The 22,638-nt window shown below is 36.1% G+C and overlaps 1 protein-coding gene across 1 annotated transcript in view; it reads right to left on the reverse strand.

Annotated features, from left to right (window-relative positions):
* The window catches only part of TRPC4AP (transient receptor potential cation channel subfamily C member 4 associated protein), an 86,966-nt gene extending 69,580 nt beyond the window's left edge, over window positions 1–17,386 (reverse strand). Inside the window, exons 1-3 of the mRNA XM_051979182.1 lie at window positions 17,180–17,386; window positions 5,241–5,369; window positions 44–160 (exon numbers count right to left, since the gene is read on the reverse strand). Of these exons, the coding sequence (XP_051835142.1) occupies window positions 44–160; window positions 5,241–5,369; window positions 17,180–17,323 (390 nt within the window). The 5' untranslated portion in view covers window positions 17,324–17,386. The remainder of the gene's footprint in view (window positions 1–43; window positions 161–5,240; window positions 5,370–17,179) is intronic.
* Between the last annotated feature and the right edge of the window lie 5,252 nt (window positions 17,387–22,638).

Below are 22,638 nucleotides of genomic sequence, written 5' to 3' on the forward strand. Positions count from 1 at the left end.
AGTTATGTAGACCCCAATAGCAAGAAAACCAAAACAAACTTACGTCTACACCTCCAAACAAATCAAAAGTATATGTGTTGGGGAAGGTGGATTCTTGGGAAAATTTTCTATCTTCTGTAACAAACACCATAGCTTCCATAGAGAGAAGTGGAGAGATTTCCTGTTTGGGAAATAGAAAGGTAAAGAAAGGCTTTTGATTTTAAATAACCATTATTTATAAAGCAAACCTTATATCTAATAGCAGCTTAAAGCAGATGGTGCTTTAATCTCATTTGATCCTAACTAATCCTTTGAGCAAAAAAAAATTATCTCTACTTTACAGATAAAAAAACTGAGACTCAGGTCACAAAGCTTTAGAACAAGAATTCAATTCTCCTGATGCATAGGATTCCTTCTATTGCATTGTTTTGTTAATGTTTTAGTCCTAATATGAACACTATGAGAATGCCATACTCAGAAAGCTTCATTATCACTCTTTTTAAAGAGAGAAGACCCAGGTGTCAGAAAATCTGAATTTTAGTCCAGATTCGATCACTACTTAGATAAATGTAAGTAGGTCACCTAGTTTTGCTGAATCCATTTTTTCATTAGTCAATTGATCTACTATCACCTCAAAGAGATGATATGAAGATCTATAAGCTAATGACAAGATAAGATGTTATAATAAATTACCAACACTATGAGTTCATAGGATTACATGATCCTGTGATTTAGAGTTGTAAGGAATGTTAGAGGTCATTTCCTCACTTTAAAGATAAGGAACTGGCTACTGCCATTTTTTTTAATCTAACAATTTGCAAAGTATTAAGTAAAATTTCAGGGTTGTTTTTATTTGTGTTTCTCTTGTTATTAGTGACTAGGACTATCCATTTTTTTTTTCATTCATGTAGTTCTTTTGAAAATTGTTTGTTCAAACTGGGAAAACATCTTCACAGTTAAAGGTTCTGATAAAGGCCTCATTTCTAAAATATATAGAGAACTGACCCTAACTTATAAGAAATCAAGCCATTCTCCAATTGATAAATGGTCAAAGGATATGAACAATTTTCAGATGATGAAATTGAAACTATTACCACTCATATGAAAGAGTGTTCCAAATCACTACTGATCAGAGAAATGCAAATTAAGACAACTCTGAGATCCCACTACACACCTGTCAGATTGGCTAAGATGACAGGAAAAAATAATGATGAATGTTGAAGGGGATGCGGGAAAACTGGGACAATGATGCATTGTTGGTGGAGTTGTGAACAAATCCAACCATTCTGGAGAGCAATCTGGAATTATGCCCAAAAAGTTATCAAGTTGTGCATACCCTTTGATCCAGCAGTGCTACTATTGGGCTTATACCCCAAAGAGATACTAAAGAAGGGAAAGGGACCTGTATGTGCCAAAATGTTTGTGGCAGCCCTGTTTGTAGTGGCTAGAAACTGGAAAATGAATGGATGCCCATCAATTGGAGAATGGCTGGGTAAATTGTGGTATATGAATGTTATGGAATATTATTGTTCTGTAAGGAATGACCAGCAGGATGAAAACAGAGAGGACTGGCGAGACTTACATGAACTGATGCTAAGTGAAATGAGCAGAACCAGGAGATCATTATACACTTCGACAATGATATTGTATGAGGATGTATTCTGATGGAAGTGGATTTCTTTGACAAAGAGACCTAACTGAGTTTCAATGGATAAATGATGGACAGAAGCAGCTACACCCAAAGAAAGAATACTGGGAAACAAATATGAACTATTTGCATTTTTGATTTTCTTCCCGGGTTATTTTTACCTTCTGAATCCAATTCTCCCTGTGCAACAAGAGAACTGTTCGGTTCTGCAAACATATATTGTATCTAGGATATACTGTAACATATCTAACATATATAGGACTGCTTGCCATCTAGGGCAGGGGGTAGAGGGAGAGAGGGGAAAACTCGAAACAGAAGCGAGTGCAAGGGATAATGTTATAAAAAATTACTCTGGCATGGATTCTGTCAATATAAAGTTATTATAAAATAAAATAAAATTAAAAAAAAAGAGAATTGTTTGTTCATATCCTTTGACCACTTATCTATTGGGGAATGGCTATTAGCTTTTGTGTGTGTGTGTGTGTGTGTGTGTGTGTGTGTGTGTATTTATTAAAAGTCTATAAATCTTGAATACTAAACTCTTAAAGATTTTTCTTCCCATTCAACCACATCTCTTATGATAGGAGCATTAATTTTGTGTGTACAGAAACTTTTCAGTTTCATATAATAAAAGTTATCTATTTTATTTTATTTTATTTTATTTTTTGCAATTGCTTCTATCTCTTATTTGGTTAAGAATATCTCTCCTGAGTCAAATTTATTAAAAAAAAAAAAAAAAGAGCTATTCCCTAATTGACAAATGATCAAAAGATATGAACTAAGCCCTAAAATCACACATATCCTTTGACCTAACAATATAACTATTAGGCATGAATCTCAAAAGAGATTAAAAAAAAAAAAGCCCTATATGTACAAAAATATTTACAGCAGCTCTTTTCTCAGGACAAAGAATTGGAAATTGAGGGTACACTCATTAATTGGGGAATGGCTGAATAAATTGTGGTATATGAATATTATGGAATATTATTGTTCGATAACAAATGACCAACAGGATAATTTCAGAAAGGCCTGGAGAGACTTACATGAACTAATGCTGAGTGAAATGAACAGGATCAGGAGATCATTATATACTTCAACAACAATACTATATGATGATCAATTCTGATGGTCGTGGCCATCTCCAGCAATAAGATGAACCAAATCAGTTCAAATAGAGCAGTAATGAATTGAACCAGCCTCACCTAGTGAAAGAACTCTGGGAGATGACTATGAACCATTACATAGAATTCCCAATCCCTGTATTTTTGCCCGCCTGCATTTTTTATTTCCTTCACAGGCTAATCGTATACTATTTCAAAGTCCGATTCTTTTTGTACAGCAAAATAACTGTTTGGACATGTATACTTATATTGTATTTAATTTATACTTTAACATATTTAACATGTATTGGTCAACCTGCCATCTGGGGGAGAAGGTGGGAGGAAGGAGGGAAAAAATTAGAACAAAAGATTGGGCAATTGTCAATGCTGTAAAATTACCCATGCATATAACTTGTAAATAAAAAGCTATAATTAAAAAAAAAAAAAAGAAGAAGAATATTCTGAAAATACAGTTAAAAAAAAAATACCTCTCCTGAGTCAAATTTATTTAAAAAAAAAAGGGCTATTCCCTAATTGATAAATGATCAAAAAATATGAACTAAGCCCTAAAATCACACATATCCTTTGACCTAACAATATAACTATTAAGCATGAATCTCAAAAGAAATTTTTTAAAAAGCCCTATATGTACAAAAATATTTACAGCAGCTCTTTTCTGAGGACAAAGAATTGGAAATTGAGGGTACGCTCATTAATTGGGGAATGGCTGAATAAATTGTGGTATGTTATGATAAAATATTATTGCTTTATAGGATGAGCAGGATGCTCTCAAAAAAATATGCGAAGTCCTTAATCTTTCTCAAGCAAAGTGAAATGTATTGTGTACAAAGTAGTAGCAATAGCTATGAATGACTTTGCTATTTTCAGAAAAATTATGATCCAAGACTACTTTGAAAGTTTTATAATGAAAAATACTATCCATAACCAGAGAAAGACAAAGATTGATTATGTCTGAATACAGACTGAAGCAGTTTGGTTTTTTTTAACTTTATTTTCCTTGAAGACTTTTTTTAGGAGAGTGGAGAGAACTATTTTCTTTTGTAACATGACTTTTAAGAAAATATTTTGCATAACGTCACATGTATCTTCTCAATGGAACAGGGATGGGAAGGAATGGAGAGAATTTGGAACTCAAAAGTTTTAAAAACAAATTTAAAAAATTGTTTTATATATATATTATGTATATTTACATATACATAAATATTAAAGAATGTTTAAAAAAAAAAGAGTACACACAAAAAGAATACCTTTCCTATCCACTGATGTAAGAGGTATATCATATGAGTCTCTTCTAATTTTTCTATAGTAAGATTTTTCATATTAAAGTTATATATCCAATTAAAATGTATTGTAGAAAATGGTTTAAAATGTTAGTCTAATTTAATTTTTCTTAGACTGTTTTCCAGTTTTTCAACATTTCACTTCATATTTTAGATCTTTTGTTTTTTAAAGTAAATTCTGTTGCTATTTTATCAAATTCTTTAACATTTAACCTTGGTGAATTTGGCTGGTATACCATTAAAAATATAAATTAAACTGGATAGTGCCATCATTTTTATTAGGTAGGCAGTCTTGTCATAAACAGTAAATATTCCTCTAGCTCTTTTAAGTTATTTTTTCTCTAAGGATTGAATCTGTTCAAGTCTTTTCTGTGGTTTGGTAGGTTAAGAATCACAGAATCTTAAAAATGAAGGCATTTAGGAGATCACCTTTGGTTCAAAAAATCCTCATACAACATTTTTAACTTGTGCTTTCAGAAATCTTTATTCTCATCCCTCTTACAGATAACGATGATGTTTATCTAGTACCAACATTTTGATGGACATAAATGTTATATGATTCAATATCAAAGTTTAACCTCAACATAACTCTGGCCATGAAATAAAATTTTAATTTGGATATCAAATTTAGTTGGACACTGAGATAAAATTAGAAAGATAATGTTCATCTTCAATTAGAATTATGTTATTCAGTCATTTCAGTTGTGTCTGACTCTTCATGACTCCATTTGAAGTTTTCTTGACAAAGATATTGGAGTGATTTATCATCTTTAGAAAGAGATTGGTTGGGGAGAGTTTAAACTAGGCCTGGACTTTTCAACATGGTATAATTCAAAGAGTCCTAGAGAGGAATCAAAAGACTTGGATTTTAGTATGGAAGCTTTGAACATGTATGTCATGTATGACTTTGCCAACAGCATTTCAAAACCTAAGGCTTAACTTCCTAATTTATAAAATGGGAATAAGAATCTTACACTATTAATCTCATAAATTGCTTTGAGGATCAAAATGATATTATGTACCCTCACTTTATAAACTAACTTTATAAAATATTATGTAAACATCTATTATCTTTCAAATGTTGTTTATATTAAGAATAATCACTTACCTCTCAAATGTTACAAAGTATTACCCTTATAAATGTTACAAATAAAACAAGATTAAAATCACAAAGTCAAAAAGAAACCTTTTCCAAAGGACTGCTGACATTACCTTGAGGATGCTTTGACACTTAGAAAAATCGCTGTTGGGTTGGCTGTTCACATATAGTTTTTGAAGTAACAGAGGGATCCCATTCCATTTGGCTTGTTTGTCTCTTTCTTTCAGAAAAGCCTCTGTGATCTGTAATTGAAACAACAACGTGGATGTTCATTCTCTGGACACATGCCTTTGGCAAAGACAGCAAGGGAGCATCCCTCACTCAAAAAGACTTGAGATAAAATATACAACTCAAATAATTTTTTTAACCACTTGAGTAAATCTATAATAATAGTAGCTAATCCTTATATAATGCCTATTATGTGTTAGGTACAGTATTAACTGCCTTACAAATATCTCATTTGATCCTTAGTACCAACCCTGTGAAATAGGTGCTATTACTATCCTTATTTAACAATTGAAACAGAGGTTAAATGACCTGACAGAGTCACACAGCTCTTAAGTATCTGAGGCTGGGTGTTAACTCAGGTCTTCCTGACACTAAGCTTAGTACTCTCTCCACTGTGCCAATAACACTGTATGTTAAGGTCAAGAGAATAACGTGGCTTTAAATAGGAAGATATTGGTACCAAAAAATGGTAAATTAATGAATTATGGTTCTGCTCCTATTTACACTCCAAATGTTCTTTGACAATTTTATTATTAAAGTAAAATGGAATTTCAGGGCTAGAAATGATCTTAAATATCTTCTAATCCACAGCCTCATTTTACAAAAAGGTAATCCATAAATCCAGAACAAAGGAAGTTACTTGTACAGGATCACACAGTGTAGGTGTAACAGAGGTGTGATAGTAGGCGACAGAGATTAAAACGCAGATCTCTAAGGAGATCATTCCCAATTAATATGTGAAATTCCTGTTTGAACCTAGATTCAAGATCTATTAAAGTCAAGCATGCTTATGGAATCCAAATACATTTTATTAAAAGACATTTGATTTAAAGCAAAGCATAATATTGTATTTAAAGAAAGAATTTACAATGGAAATATAAGTAGCTTAATTAATATTTACTGAATGTTTACCATGTGCAAGCAACAGAGCTAAGCATTGGGAAGACAAAAAGGTACAACCAAAGAAATTCTCCAAGGGGCTTACTTTACATATTATATTTATAATTTACATTTACTTACTATATTTATAATGCTATTTTTATGCGTGTTATGGACTATCTACCAAAATAGAAAGATCAGCAAGATATAAGCACTAAATCTGGAAGACAAGGACCTGGTTTTGAATCCTACTCTTAGCTCCTTTAGGTCTTTATTTTTATCTTTAAAAAGTGAGGGTTAGATTATCACTAAGGTCTTCACCTCTCCAGTTCTGATCCTTTAATCAACCTCCTAAGTCTTTGACTCCACCTTTGTTTCCCCTATCTACTACAACAATTTACAACTAATTTCCCAGATACTCTTTGTTCCTTTCTGACATTCCTTTTTGACTAAAATATTTTTCATGCTAGCTTCACCTTCAAAATTCTTCCCCTTTCCAATTTCTAGTTCAAATGCCACTTCAACAAAATAGCCTATGAGCAGAAGTAATTGGTTCTTTCTCTGAATTTTTATACCATTTTGTACTACTAGTTTGATCCATTGCCTCGTATATTGCCTTGCATTATGGTTATTGGCAGCTGTGTCCGTCTTATTGTTCCACTTGGTCTGCAAGCTCCTCTGCACCTGGACTACATTATAGACACACACACACACACACACACACACACCTACTTTTGCATTCCTCTCACTGCTAAGCACAAGGCCAAACAAATATGGAAGATAATGTCTAAACACACAATAAACTCCATCTTGGACTGTGTAGCAGGAGAGCTATTGGAAATTTTCTCAGTATGGATCCAGTATGATCCATGAAATGGATCACTTCATAGCACAATCCCACACAACAGAATCCATATATGGTATTTCAAAGCACCAGCATAAATCACTGGCAACTAAAAGAGAATGAAGAGGTTCAGAGAAGAAAGTATAATATAATAACAGTATATAACCTCTGGAATAAAAGATATAGAATTTCAAAAGCATAAATAGAAAACATTTGGTAGGGGTTTCTCTATACAAAATGATGTATTTCCACAGTTCTGACTGCTATACTCCCCAAGAAAGGCAAATGAAGCCATCAAGAAGATGGAAGGATTTCCACATGAGAATAAAATAAGAAAATTAAATCTCTTCAATCAGAAAGATAAAGGTTGGAAGTAAATATGACTGAAAATAATAAAATTATTAAAAGTATATGTAGGGTTGAACTGATGCTAAGTGAAATGAGCAGAACCAGGAGATCATTATACACTTCGACAACGATATTGTATGAGGACATATTTTGATGGAAGTGGATTTCTTTGACAAAGAGACCTAACTGAGTTTCAATTGATAAATGACGGACAAAAGCAGCTACACCCAAAGAAAGAACACTGGGAAATGAATGTGAACTATCTGCATTTTTGTTTTTCTTCCCGGGTTATTTATATCTTCTGAATCCAATTCTCCCTATGCAACAAGAGAACTGTTCAGTTCTGCAAACATATATTGTATCTAGGATATACTGCAACATATCCAACATATAAAGGACTGCTTGCCATCTAGGGGAGAGGGTGGAGGGAGGGAGGGGGAAAAAATCGGAAAAGAAACGAGTGCAAGGGATAATGTTGTCAATATAAAGTAATCATTAAATAAAAATTTAAAAAATTTTTAAAAAATAAATAAACTTTGAGGATCTGGGGAAAAAAAAAAAAGTATATGTAGGGTAAATGCAGATCTATTTACCAGAAAGAGATCCTCTCTGGAGCCTGAAATAGTTCTAGAATACCCAAAAATCATTCTATTTTACATAATGATAAAATATGGAATTCATTAGCCCGTTGAACATATTATGTAAGTTGAAGAAAAATGTAGATAATGTCATTTACTCATAACAAATTAGAGAGAAAGTTTTCTGTGTTTGGTCACAACCCTTATGTTAAATTAAGGTTGAAGTCACCACCACCATGCTTTCCCACAAACAATCCAAAAAGAGGACAAGGGTAGATCACATAACTTTTAATAATATGTTCTAATTCTAATATTCTATGATCCTTTATTCAGACAGAATACAAGCTGACAAAGATCATTGGAATGAACCAGGATTGTATTTATGATCTTAACATTCTGGGAAAGGAAACAGGTAGAGACAGCTGCAAATACACCAGAATCATATGAAGAGCACCAATAGGAATAAATTGATAGGAACGAAATGGATAAATGGATAGGGCAGGTAAGATTATAATTCAATGTAACACAACTGTTAAGTATTTACTGTGTAGAGTAGATAGTACTAAGGATGAAAAGATGAAAAACGGGACAGAGTCTCTTCTTGTTTCAAAGTGCTTATAATCTAGAAGCAGACAAATCCCGACTGAGGCTTGCTTTTTAGCATTTAGGAATTCTGGTTTGCTCCTAAAGAGAAGGCTTTAGGATCTCTGTTCTGGAACTCCTGAATCAATCCTGGGCTTCTCGTACTAAAATTACTCTTTATTTCATTTATTCATTCAGTGCTTACTGAGAAGAACTGTACTACATGCTAAAAGGATAAAAAAGGCATAATTTTTTGTTCTTTAGTAGCTTATAGTCTAGTTGAATAAGAAAAAGGGAAAGGGAAGGAGGAGCAAATAAACATTTAATATCATCTACTATGTATCAGGCACTTTGTTGAACACTTTTTACAAATATCATTTCATTTGATCTTCACAATGACCCTGCAGAGTCGAGACTGTTATTATTCCAATTTTAGTCAAGGAAATAGGTAAACAAAAGTTTAGCGACTTGCTCGGGTTATACAGCTAATAAGTATTTGAGGATCAATCTGAATTCAATTCTTCTACATTGGAAGCCCAGCACTCTATACACTGTGCTATCAGATGTCTCTAAGACATAAAACATAAACAAAGAAACTAATTAAATAACAACATAAGGCAATATATAGACTAAAAGCCAAAATGAATGATGCAGACAATAAGGCCTATAGGTGTGCAATGGAGATAAAACAACATGGGCTGAAGAGAATTAGGAATGCCTCAAGGAGAAAGTGGTAATTTAGTTTAGAAAACATTTTTAAAACATTATCCCAAGTATTCTTATATTCACTCCAAAAGGTAAGTTAGTACAATTAATATTCTCATTTGAAAATAAGTGACTATGTTTGTAGTGGCTAGAAGCTGGAAAATGAATGGATGCCCATCAATTGGAGAATAGTTGAGTAAATTGTGGTATATGAACGTTATGGAATATTATTGTTCTGTAAGAAATGACCAGCAGGATGAATACAGAGAGGATTGGAGAGACTTACATGAACTGATGCTAAGTGAAATGAGCAGAACCAGGAGATCATTATATACCTCAACAACGATAGGATGTATTCTGATGGAAGTGGATCTCTTCGAAAAAGAGAGCTAATTCAATTTCAATTGATCAAAGATGGACAGAAGCAGCTACACCCAAAGAAAGAACACTGGGAAATGAATATAAACTGCTTGCATTTTTGTTTTTCCTCCCGGAATATTTATACCTTCTGAATTCAATTCTCCCTGTGCAACAAGAAAACTGTTCGGTTCTGCACACATATATTGCATCTAGGATATACTGTAACCTATTTAACATGTAAAGGACTGCTTGCCATCTGGGGGAGGGGGTGGAGGGAGGAAGGGGAAAAATCGGAACAGAAGTGAGTGCAAGGGATAATGCTGTAAAAAATTACCCTGGCATGGGTTCTGTCAATAAAACGTTATTTAAAAAAAAAAAGAAAAGAAAAGAAATGACTAGTCCAAGACCAGTACCATCATACAAAAGAGATAACTTGGTAACTTGACTCCTAGTCTGGTATCCTTTACTAAATATTTGTAGAACTGAATTAGATTTAAGATTAAGCATGATAGGGTAAGAGACAGTGAGAAGATGAGTCTAACTAAAGTTTGGAGTGTATAATGGGGAAATGAAAGGTAGGGCAGAAACAAGATAATAAAAGGGCCTTGACTGCAAAAGAATTTGATTTTACCCTATAGAGAAAAGGGAAAATAGTGGAAGTGACAGAATACTGGCTCAAAGTCTATTTCAGGAGGCTAAGCATCATGTAATAAGGGTGGCTAAAGTAGAATTCATGGGGAATAAAGTCCTTTAGGTAAGAACCCCAGAGTCTCAGAAACCAAATTCAAACTGAAAGTACAATGCTGCATAACCAGGTAGTAATTAATGACACTTCACAGAGGCAGGTTATTTTAGTCCTTTAATTGTTCTATTCATTTATAAAAATGCACTGAACTTTAAGTAATCTAGTTGAAATCTGTCAGCTTAATAAGCCAATGACCAGTATACATGGGAGTTTCAGATACTTTCTCACAAATGCTATCTCTTTACTATGAAAAAAATATGAATACCAAATGAAAGTTTTCTCTACTGTCTAAACTTAAAAATCTAACAGGAAATAGTTAACTTGAGCCATTAGTACCTAAAACTAAATTATGTCCCTGTTCCTCCCCCAAAATGCTTTCCCTCCTGACTTCCCTATTTCTGACAACAGCATTATAATTTTCCCAGTCATCTAGTTCCAAAACTTTAGAGTTTTGGTCATTCTTTCCTTACAATCATAAAACCCTACACATTCTTCTTTTCTTTGCAACCAAACTTCTCTTATGGTCCCTTCTTACAACTCTTACTCTAACTCAGGTCCTTATTTTACAAGTGAACTATTTTATCTCATAATTAGCCTCCCTGCCTTCAATCTCTTCCCCTCCAACCTAAAACATGCACTGGTTATTCTCCTAATAAACAGATTTATCATGGCTTTGCATTGATTCTCTACCATATAAAGTTCAAATTCCTTTATCTAATGTTTAAAGATGTTTCTAATCTGCATTCTACCTATCTAACCTCATCTGACCTCTGGTTCTAATTATGTTTGCTTTCCCAGTGCCTAGAATGCCCGCCTCTATCTTCATTATTCAAAAAATATTCTACTCATCCTTCAAAGCCTATATGACACCCATTTTAGCCTTTTTCTGCCTTCTCTCCACTCTTAGAGCACTTTCTGTGTATACTCACTTTGGCATCTAATCAAATACAAACTATAACATACTGTTCCATGTATGTTATTCTATGTTCAGTGAGACTCTTTAAGTTCCTGGAAAGCAAGGAATTTCTCTTATAAAAATTTCTCAACAGTAGCTGAGAGAGGTTGTAATACACTAACAAATTAAACCTATCCATTTTACAGATAAGAAAACTGAAGCACAAAGGAGATTTAGTGATTTATCTAAGATGCTACTACAAGACAGGAGCTGAACCAGAAAAAGGATCCAGATCTTTTGATTTCCAATCTAGTGCTCTTTTCATTATATGTTAATTTCTTCTGTATCATCTACAACGCCCAGCAGAATGGTCAGCACATAATACAATTCAATAATCATTCATTAAGGGTCAAACGTATGCTGTGCAAAGGGCTAAGAATACAAAGAAAAAAACAATTCCTGCCTTTGAGGTACTTATATTCTACTGGAGGAAACAATATATATACAGATAATAAAATAAAAATAAACACAATTTGGGGAGGTGTGGGGAGACCCTAAGAATTGGGGAAGGATTAAAAAAAAGCCTCATGAAAGAAAAGATGACATTTGAGGTTAGTTTTGAAATGAGCTAAGGATTCCAAAAAGTAAAGTTAAAGATGGAGAACATTTAGGTTATCAGGAACAGCTTCTACAAAATCATGGAAGTAGGAAATGAAATGCTTCATTGTAACATTGTAAGGAGCAAATAGGTCAGTTTGGCTGGAACACAAGAGCTTGTAAGAGGGAACAATGTAACACCAGCCTAAAAGATACATTGAAGCTAGACTGTAATAGACTTTAATGTCAAAGATCTATTTGTGTATCAAGTAATAAACATTAAGACATCATTAAAGTTTTCTGAGTAGAAGAGTGACACTGTCAGATCTGTTTTAGGAGAATCTATTTGGCAGTTCTGGAGAAACTAGAGAATGAAAGCACAAAGACCAATCAGAATTGTAATTATTGTAATAATGTACATCAGAGGTGATTCAGTCGTGAACCAGGAAGACTGTTTGAATAGGCAAAAAATAACAGATGCAATAGTATAATAATTACTTGTTTAACTGAATCAACTGAAAAATGAAACAAGTTCAGACCAGATCAGGTCAGATGGATAAGCAAAAATAAAATGAATTGGGAAAATGACCAAAAATAAAGAGAAAACCACATATATGAATGTGATGGAATATTATTGTTCTGTAAGAAATGACCAGCAGAATGAATACAGGGAGGCTTGGAGAGACTTACATGAACTGATGCTAAGTGAAATGAGCAGAACCAGGAGATCATTTTACACTTCAACACCAATACTATATGATGATCAATTCTGATGGAAATGGCTCTCTTCAACAATAAAAGGCTCCAAATCCAATTGATCAGTAATGAAGAGAACCAGCTAACCCAGAGAAAGAATATGGGAAAATGAGTCCATACTCACTGGAAAACGAGTGTGGATCCAACAAAGCAGTTCCACTCTTTCTATTATTGTTTGCTTACATTTTTGTTTTTTTTCTTCTCAGGTTATTTTTACCTTCTTTCTAAATCCGATTTTTCTTGTGCAGCAAGATAACTGTATAAATATGTATACATATGTTGTATTTAACATATACATTAACATATTTAACATGCATGGGACTATCTGCCATCTAGGAGAGGGGGTAGAGGGAAGGAGGGGATAAGTTGAAACAAATTTTTGCAAGGGTCAATGATGAAAAATTACCCATGCATATGTTTTGTATATAAAAAGCCATAATTTTTTAAAAAAATGTAAAAAAAAAAAAAAAAGATGTTTGCCATCTGGGGGAGGGGGAGAAGGAAGGGAGGGGAAAAATCAGAACAGAAGTGAGTGCAAGGGATAATGTTGTAAAAAATTTTCCTGGCATGGGTTCTGTCAATAAAAAGTTATTTAAAAAAAAGAGAAAACCATAGGAAGCAATCCCATGTCCAAATCACAGTATACATTGCCAAATTAAATGGCTTTATGCATAAATTAGAGCAGATTACTTCTCTGCTCAAAATCCTTCAAAGTTTCCCTACTACGTTTGGACAAGATTCAAACTCCTTAGATTGACATTCAAAGCCTTCCACAATCTGGCACCAAGATACCTTTCTTCCACACTACTTCCCCTACAACAGTCTTCTCTCCAGTCAAACTATTCACAAACAATTGAACCTATAATTCAATTATAGGATTTTTTCCTATAATTTTTTTCATCCAATTTCCCATGCTATAATGCCCTTCTCTGCCTATTAAATTCCTTTTCTAAAATACAACACAATTACCACTTCATCCATTTATCCAACCCTGAGCAAATCAAGTCTATAACAATTTGTCAAATGTCTACTATGGCCAGACATTGAAGATATAAAGAAAAACAAAAACAGTCCCTATCCTCAAAGTGCTTATGATCCAGTAGGGAAGACAACCTGCAAACAACTGTATAAACAACATGCTAACAGGATAAATTGGAGATATTCACAGAGAGATGAAACCAGCATTAATGGAGACCAGGGACAACTTCTTTTCAAAAGGTGGGAATTTTACCAATACTTGAAGGAAGCCAGGAGGCAAAGATGAGGAAGGAAAGAATTTCAGGCATGTAGGGCAGACAGTGAAATCCCTGAACCCAAAGTTAAGAGTATTTTGTCCAAGAAGCAATAAGAAAGTCAGAGTCAATGGATCATAGAGTATGTAAAGGAGAATAAGATGCAAGAAGACTGGAAATATAGGAAGGGACCAGATTATAAAATGCTTTAAAAGCCAAATAGGATTTTATTTGATCATAGAAGCAATAAGGAGCCACTAAAATTTATTCAATAGTGGGAATGACATGTTCAGTATTGTGCTTTATCAAGATCATTTTGTCAGCTGAAGAAAGAAAGAATTGGAGTGGGGAAGAATCTTGAGGCAGGGAGATCACCTAATGGCTAAAGCAACAGACTAAGCATCAGGTGATGAGGACTTGCATCAGGATAGTGACAGTGTCAGAAGGTAAAATGGTGCATATATGAGACATCTGAGGAAAGTAGAATGGACAGGATCTAGTAAAAGATTGAACAGGCTAGATGTGGGATGTGGGGAATGAAGAATAGAGGATGACCTTTAGGTAGGGGGATGGCGGTGTCCAGTAACAGGAAAGTTAGGAACAGAATTCAATTTTGGACACACTGAGTTTAGGATGTCTATGGTACATCTGGTTAGAGATTGCCCATAGTTAATTAAAGATGCAGAATTAGAGGTCAGGCCAGAGGTTTGGGCTGAATAAATGGATCTGGGAATCCAGAATCCAGGGGAGCCAAATTACCAAGATTATCAAGTGTAATACAACAGAGTAGAAGGCCCAGGATAGAACCTTAAGGGCTCCACAATCAGTGGGTACAAACTGGACCAAGATCCAGCAATGGAAAGTGAGTAGTCAGAAGGGTAGGCGGAAAACCGGCCAATTAGTATGAAAACCTAGAGAAAAGAAAGTGTGACTAATAAGAGTTAAAGGCAGCAGAGAGATCAAGAAGCTGAGAACTGCAAAAGATCATTAGAGTTAGCAATTAAGAGACTATATATTGATAATTTTGGAAAGCGCAGTTTCAGTTGAATGATGAGGTCAGAAACCAGACAAGAAGAGAGTGAGAAAAAAGGAAATAGCGAACTGATTGCAAATGTCCTCAAGAAATTTATCGAAGATAGAGAAGAGATATGAAAGGAAATAGTAGGAATTGACAACAGATCAGGCAGGGATTTTTGAAGGATGGGAGAAAAGTGGGAATGTCTGTGACCAGCAAGGAAGCAACGAAAGAGAAGGAAAGACTGAAAATTAGTAAAAGAGTGAGGATAATTTCATTAGGCTAATAATGATAACAATAACTAACTCAAAATTACATAGTACTTGAAGAATTACAAAGTGTTTTCCTCACAGTAGTTTACTGGGGCAAGTAATGATTTCAATGATTATTATGATGCCTAGATCTCTATGAACTATGATAGGGCTGGAAGGGATTTTAAGGATTTCCCAGTCTAATCCCTTCATTTTACAGATAGGGAAATTGATACCCTGAGAGGTTAAGAAAATTCCTTTATTTTGCTAAAGGAGAATCAAATCCATAGGTCTTCTAAGTATAGTACCTTTTCCACACACAATTCATTCGGACCACACTAAACACCAATGTTCTCATGCACTTATCCACACATTACACTCACCTTAACTCTTCTAACAAGACTGAGTCCCAAAGGAAAAGACCATATCTTATTTAAACTTTATATCCCCTCCAGGGCCCAACACAGCACTCAAAACATAAGAGTGTTGCCTTAAGAGTTGTCCAAAGATTCTTCAGTACCACCCTTTTTCAAACTTCAAGTGCCTGTATTAGAACACTTAGTGATCTTTTCAATTCCCATGGATTTAATTAACTTTGCAATGTTGATAATTCTCAAATCTATCCATCCTGATGTAACTTCTCTGTTGATCTCCAATCTCACATCTCCAACTGTCTTTCACACATCTCAAACCAGATGTTCAACAGAAATTTTAAACTCAACATGTCCAAAATGGAACTCATTATCTTTCCCCACTAAACTTTTCTCCTTTAACCTCTCTATTACTGTTCAGGGCATTATCATTCTCCCAGTCCCACAGGTTGCCAACCTAGTAATCATCCTGGGTTCTTTCTCGACCCCTCCCCCCCCAAATCTATTACCAGGCTAGTTGATATGCCTTTGCAACCTTTGCACCATCTCTGGCAAGTGCCTGTTCTCTCTTTTAACATTGTGGTGAGGGTTCTTATACAAGCCCTCATCACCAACCACCTGTACTATTGCAATAATTTGCTCTTGGGTCTGTTTGTCATGTGTCTCCCCAATTCAACATGTCCTCTTTTCACTTGATTTTCCTTAAGTGCTGATCAGACCATGCCACACACTTCACACATACTTTTACAGTGTTTTTAACCTTAACACTTCCCACCCCCACCTCCAAATCCAGTGATATTGGATTCTTGGTTGTTCCATTAACAAGATACTCCAGTCTCTTGGCTTTGGCCCTTGCCTCTGGCTGTCCTCTATGCTTGAGCTCTCCCTTCTCATCCTCAACCCATCTTCTACAGGATATCTTTTCCTGTCCTTAATTCTAGTGCCTTGCCTCTCTAAATTATTTCATATTTATTCTGCATATAGCTTATATGTACATATTTATTTGCCTGTTGCCTCTTCATTAGAAAGTAAGCTCCTTGGGGGAGTAGGGACTGCTTTTTACCTCTTTTTATATCCCCTAGGTTCACCACAGTGCCTGGCACATACTAGAGACTGAGTAAAAGTTTACTATCTCTTCTTGAGACTCGGGGTCAGAATAGGGTGTGAATTACCCTTCTAGGGTCACTTTTCCGATGCTCTCTGAAATGACCAGCCTTACACAAGCCTCATCCACCTTTACTATTCCAGATGTTGAGAGAGGACTCTGGGCCAAGGCAGACAGGTCTCGTTCCCTGGCCACCTCTGGGCCTGGGCCTGGACCATCAATCTAATCCCGACTCAAGCTGACAGATGCGACGTGTAAGGGATTGGGCCTGCCCTCTGTTCCCTGGCCTGACGGGGTCCTTGAGAGACACTGATTGACCAAGTGACCGGCGGAGTCGCGGAGCGGCCCCGGCCCGAGACGCGACGGACCGACCCGCCCCTCCCCGGCCAGGCAAGCAGGCAGTCACGCGCCAGTGCTGAAACCCCGAGCCGCCCGTCCCGGGCCAGTCGTGGCCGCTGCCCCGGCCGTAGTGCCGGGTGGCTTACTGACTGACTGACGGACAGACAGACAGCCCCGGGCCCTCAGCCCAGGCCCCGCCCCTTCAGGCCTGCCCGGCTCTACCTGCGCGCCCCGGGCCAGGCCCTGGCCCGTCACCTGGCCCTGCCGGAGTTGATCCAAGATGTTCCCGGAGCACGGCCGGCCTCCCCAGCCCCAGGCCGCCGCCCGCCGCTCTCGGCCGGCCCCGGGAACAGCCGCCGCCGCCATGGCTCCTCCTCGGACAAACAGGAAGCGGCCTCCGGGGCTAGTGGCGATTTGTACGGAGCGGCGGAGGGGCCGCCGCAGCGACCCCCGCTGGCCCAGGGCCGAAGCGCAAGCTGCGTGTCTGCAGCGGGGAATTCTGGGAAATGTAGTTCGGTTATCTCGCGGTGAGGAGCCACAAGAGCTCAGTGGTCCTCGTTATGGAACCAGGTGAGAGATTGGAGGCCAGGTTCGTGGGGGATTCGTGCTTCAGAGTCAGTCACAGTCAAACACCACCCTCCAACACACACACTCTCTCTCTGTCCCTCCCTCCCTCCCTCACCTTCCCAGGAGGTACATTATTTCACTTTGCCCTTTGAAAGTGCCCCCCTTTTACCTAGCCTACTGTTATAGGCCTGATACTCCAAAGTGATTACAAATCTCAAAATCAAATATCAAAGAAAAAAGATATATGTATATGTTATTGTTTATGGCAGCTCTTTTCATGGTGGCAAAAAATTGGTCTCTGAAAGAGTGCCCATCAGTTGGATAATGGCTGAACAAGTTATGTTATATAAATGTGATGGAATAATAATATGCTTTAAGAAATTATGAAGGGGATAGTTTCAGAGAAATCTGGGAAGACTGGATGCATAAGTAACTGAACAGAAGTAGAACAATTTTGCACAATAACCATATTGCAAAGGCAAACAACTGAAAAAAGAACTGATCAGTACAATGGACAATCAGTTCCAGATCTATGATCAAACATGCTTTCCTACTACAATACCATATAGTTACAGCCTCTCAGAGTCAGAAAGGCCACCAAAGTTCATCTAATCAAACTTGTATCTCCTCTACAAATCACCTAACAAGTAGTCATTCAGCTTAAAGATCTCCAGTCAGCTCACTGACTCTTTGAGGCAGCTTACTTCACTTCTAGATAGCTCTAGTTTTTCCATCTATCAAACAGCTAAGTGGCCAAGTGAGGCAGATCTGAAGTGAGGTAATCAATCAATTATTTCATGAGGTAATTAATTAAGGACTTACTATGAGGCACACAGTGTACTAAGCACTGGGGATACAAAAAGAGACAAAAATCAGTCACTGCCCTCAAAGAATTCACAATTTAATGGGGGAGACAATATGCAAATATGTACAAAGTAAGCTCTGCACAGGATAAATAGGAAATAATTAACAGAGAGAATACATTAAAAGTAAGGGGGATTGGGGGACTCTACTCTTTAGAAGGTAGGATTTTATTTGAGACTTAAAGGAAGCCCGGGAAGTCAAAAGTTGGAGAGGAGGAGGGAAAGCCTTGCAGGCATGGAGGATAACCAGAGAAAGTGTTCAAAATTTGTCAAGAGATGGCTTTTCTTGTTTATGGAACGGCCAAGAGGCCAGAGTCATTGGACCAAAGAATACATGGCAAGAAGATATAAGACTGGAAATATAGGAGGCTGGGTTATGAAGGGTTTTGAGTGACAAATGGAGGAGTTTTGTTGTTATTATTGTTTTATAATCCTAGATGCAAAAAGAGGTTGCTGAAGATTATTAAGTAGGAATAGGTGACATGATTTGATCTTTGATTTAGGAAAATCACTTTAGTGGCTGGATGGATTGAAGCAGGGAGAGACTTGAGGCAGGAAAATTCATAAAGGAATATTACAATAGTCCAGGTGTGAGATGTTGAGGGTTATGCACACATGAGCCAGAGAAATATTTCAAAGGTGAAATGGATAGGCTTTGACAATTGCATATGGGAGAGCAGAAGGGAGAGAGAGTGGGGAGTCCAGAATGGCTTTTAGATTATAAAACTGATAGACTGGGGAAAGGTAATGAATTACATTTTGGATACAGAATTTATCTCCTGGACATGCAGTTTGAAATATCTGAAAGGCAGCTGAAGATTCAAGATTGCAACTCAGCAGAGAGTTTGGAGCAGGATAAATTTGAGATGTGAAGGGTATTACTAGGTCTGAGAATGTTCATTATGGCAGAGAGGGAACCATTCTTATGTTCTTAAAGGACAGATCCAACAGGAGATTCCTGGGAGACTTCACATTAAAAAAGAAGGGTTGCTCTTTTTTTTTTTTTTTTTTTTTTTTTTGCACCAGAGGTTCTCCACAACCTAGTTGGGAGATTAGTGGAAAATTGAAACTGCCTTATGCTAGCAGAGATGGAAATGATTGCTTTGGGGCAGATGGTAGACATCAGCCTCAGCTGTGTGATCTTGGGCAAATCATTTAACCTCTGTTTATTTCAGTTTCCTCATCTATCATAACACCTCCCAGGGTTGTTGTGGGAATTAAATGAGGTAATATTGTAAATCACTTAGCATAGTGTCTAGTATATAGTAGGCATTTAATAAATGCTTTCTCTCCCCCTTCATAATCTTCCTTCCTATAACTACCATCCATTGCTTCTAGCTCTAGAGCAAAGCAGAATAAATCTAAACCTCCTTCCCCATGACAGATCTTCCCATATTTGAAGATCCCTAACATGTCTCTCTTAAATTTCTCTTCTCTTGGGTAAACACCTTCAGTTATTTCAATCTATATACATCCACAATCCATTTTCATCTATCAACTGGATATATCAACTATATCTATATATATAGATCAATAGCTATCTATATCTAAATATCCATATCAATTAGATATATATCCAATTTATCATGTCTCTTTAAGTTAGTCTATATATTTTCAATTTATTGTTTACACACACATTTGTACATATATGTAAATGTGTATATATTATAAATTGAAGATAATTTCAGGAGGATTCAGAAGTGACTTCAGAATGAAGTCACTAAGATTAAAGAGGATCATGCTATAAGAAGATCAGTTGAAGTAATTAGGATTGTTTAGCCAGGAGAAGAAAAATTTAATACATACTTATGTATTTTTATATACATTTATATACCTTTTATATACCCATATATATATATATATCCACACACATATATCTATAGACTATATACATAATATATATTATAGTTTGTACAGTTGTTTGCATGTTACCTTGTATCCCCTATTACAAAGTAGCCACACAATAAATGCTTGTTGACAATTTCTGACCAACCAGTTCACTATCACCACCATTTATCCTTTTGACTCTAACAACTAAAAACAGCAACATCAGACTTAGTTCTTTTCCAGACCAAAGTCCTACCCTGGGAATTTATGCTTCTTCCTGGTAGTTAGTGACTTGAGGTATAGGCTTTGTATCTGCCTCTATACATCCCTCCTTGCTTATTTGGGCAGGCAGCTGGGAAAAAAAAAAAAAAAACACTAGGTAACTGGAACCTAAATTCACTCTAAGGAGCCAACAAGCACGGGCCTGGTTTCAGTATTTCAATAACAATGGCAACAACTGCAACTACAGTTTTCATATTTGAATTTACAAACCTGACCTCAAATGCCTGACCTGAAAAGTGCTGACATTTCTACAGTGCTTGGGATTTACAAAGCAGCAGCTCAGTTGATCCTTTCAAGAGCCTTGTGTTCAGATGTTCTTATTCTCCATTTAATATAGGAAAAAAGCAAAGCTTAAGATAGGTTAAGTGACTTGCTGATTGTTAAATTGTAAGCATTGGACCTGGAACTTAAAGCCAGATTTTCTGTCTTCAAATGCTGAGCTTAATTTAATTAAACAATTATTAAATTTATTAAATAACAACTATAAGATGGAGCAACTAGGTGACTCAATGGATAGAATTGGTGACCTGGAGTCAAGAAGACTCATCTTCATGAATTCAAATCTGGTCTCAGACACTTACTATTTGAATGACCCTAGGCAAATCACTTAACCCAGTTTGCCTCAGTTTCCTCATCTATAAAAAGAGCTGGAGAAGGGACTGGCAAACCACATCAGTATCTTTGCCAAGAAAACCCCAAATGGGGTCATGAAATCAGACACAACTGAAAAACAACTGAATGACAAGAACAAACTGTATGGAAGACACTCCACCATATCTTGCTTTCTTTTCAATTTGGTACCAAGTGACCTTTAAAGACACCTATCTATTTCTTTCCATGACTTTCTCTTTCAATTCAACTTTTTTTGATTATTAACTTTTTTTCTCTCCTCCCTAAAAAGGGGAAAAAAATCCTTATAACAAATAAGCATAGACAAACAAAACAAATTCCCATAATAGCCATGTCCAAAAACATATTGCTACTTTTCTCTTTCTAGAATCTCCTCATCCCTGTCCTATTATGTTTTCAGCATCCCCCAGTCCCTTCTCCAACCTGCTGTCTTTGCTTGCAGATAGTCTATTCATCTTTCAAAGTCCAATTCAAATATCATTTCTTCAAGGAGCTCTTACTAGCTCTGTGAGTCAGAGTTCTGTGACTCATTGAATCTCACTGAAGTCTGTTCACTTTATCTATAAAATGTGTCTGGGCTCCCTGGCACTTCTTATCTCACAAGATAACCTTACAGTAATATGTATGCTGCTATTGGTATTACCTAACTGCATTCCCTTCCTCTCTCATGTTCTATCTCTTGAGAATTTCTATAATTTTTGTGGCCCCTATTAAATACAATCTCATATATGTATTTTATCTCCCTTAAGAGAATTTGAGCTCCCTGAGAGCAAAGGTTGTCATCTTCTTTATATCTTCCTCCACTCCCTCATTTTACCCCAATAGGTCTAACACAATATTCTGAATGTTAAGATGTTTATTAAATGTTGGAATAATGTCTTACCTGTTTCAGGATTGTACCAAGCTGCCTAGCCCCTTGTTTAAAGATAGAATTTCAAATTTGATACAATAACAGCACTATTGTATAATGACCAACTGTGAATAACAACTGTTCTCAGCAATACAATGAACCAAGACAATTCTGAAGGATTTATGATGAAAAATTCTATCCATTCCCAGAGAAAGAACTGAATGAGTCAGAATATAGATTCAAAAAAGTCTTTTTTTTTGGGGGGGAGGGGAAGGGAAGATTGGCATTTTATTTTTCTACAACATGACTATTATGTAAATGTTTTGCCTGATTGCACAGGTCTAAGTTTTATCAAACTGCCTTCTTAACGGAGGGGAACGGAGGAGACATAAGGAGGGAGAGAATTTGGACTTCAAAATTTTAAAAAACTAATGTTAGATCAAAACAATTGGAAAAATATTTAGTGCTCTTGGATAGGTCAGCTAATATAATAAAGATGATAATACCTTAACTAATCTATTTATTTAGTGCTATACCAATCAGACTCCCAAGAAACTATTTTAATGAGCTAGAAAAAATAACAATAAAATTCATCTGGAAGAACAAAAGGTCAAGAACTAGTGGGAAAAAAAAATCAAATGAAGGTGGCCTATCTGTACCTG

Source organism: Antechinus flavipes, chromosome 2, assembly GCF_016432865.1.
Source record: "Antechinus flavipes isolate AdamAnt ecotype Samford, QLD, Australia chromosome 2, AdamAnt_v2, whole genome shotgun sequence".
Lineage (NCBI taxonomy): Eukaryota > Metazoa > Chordata > Mammalia > Dasyuromorphia > Dasyuridae > Antechinus > Antechinus flavipes.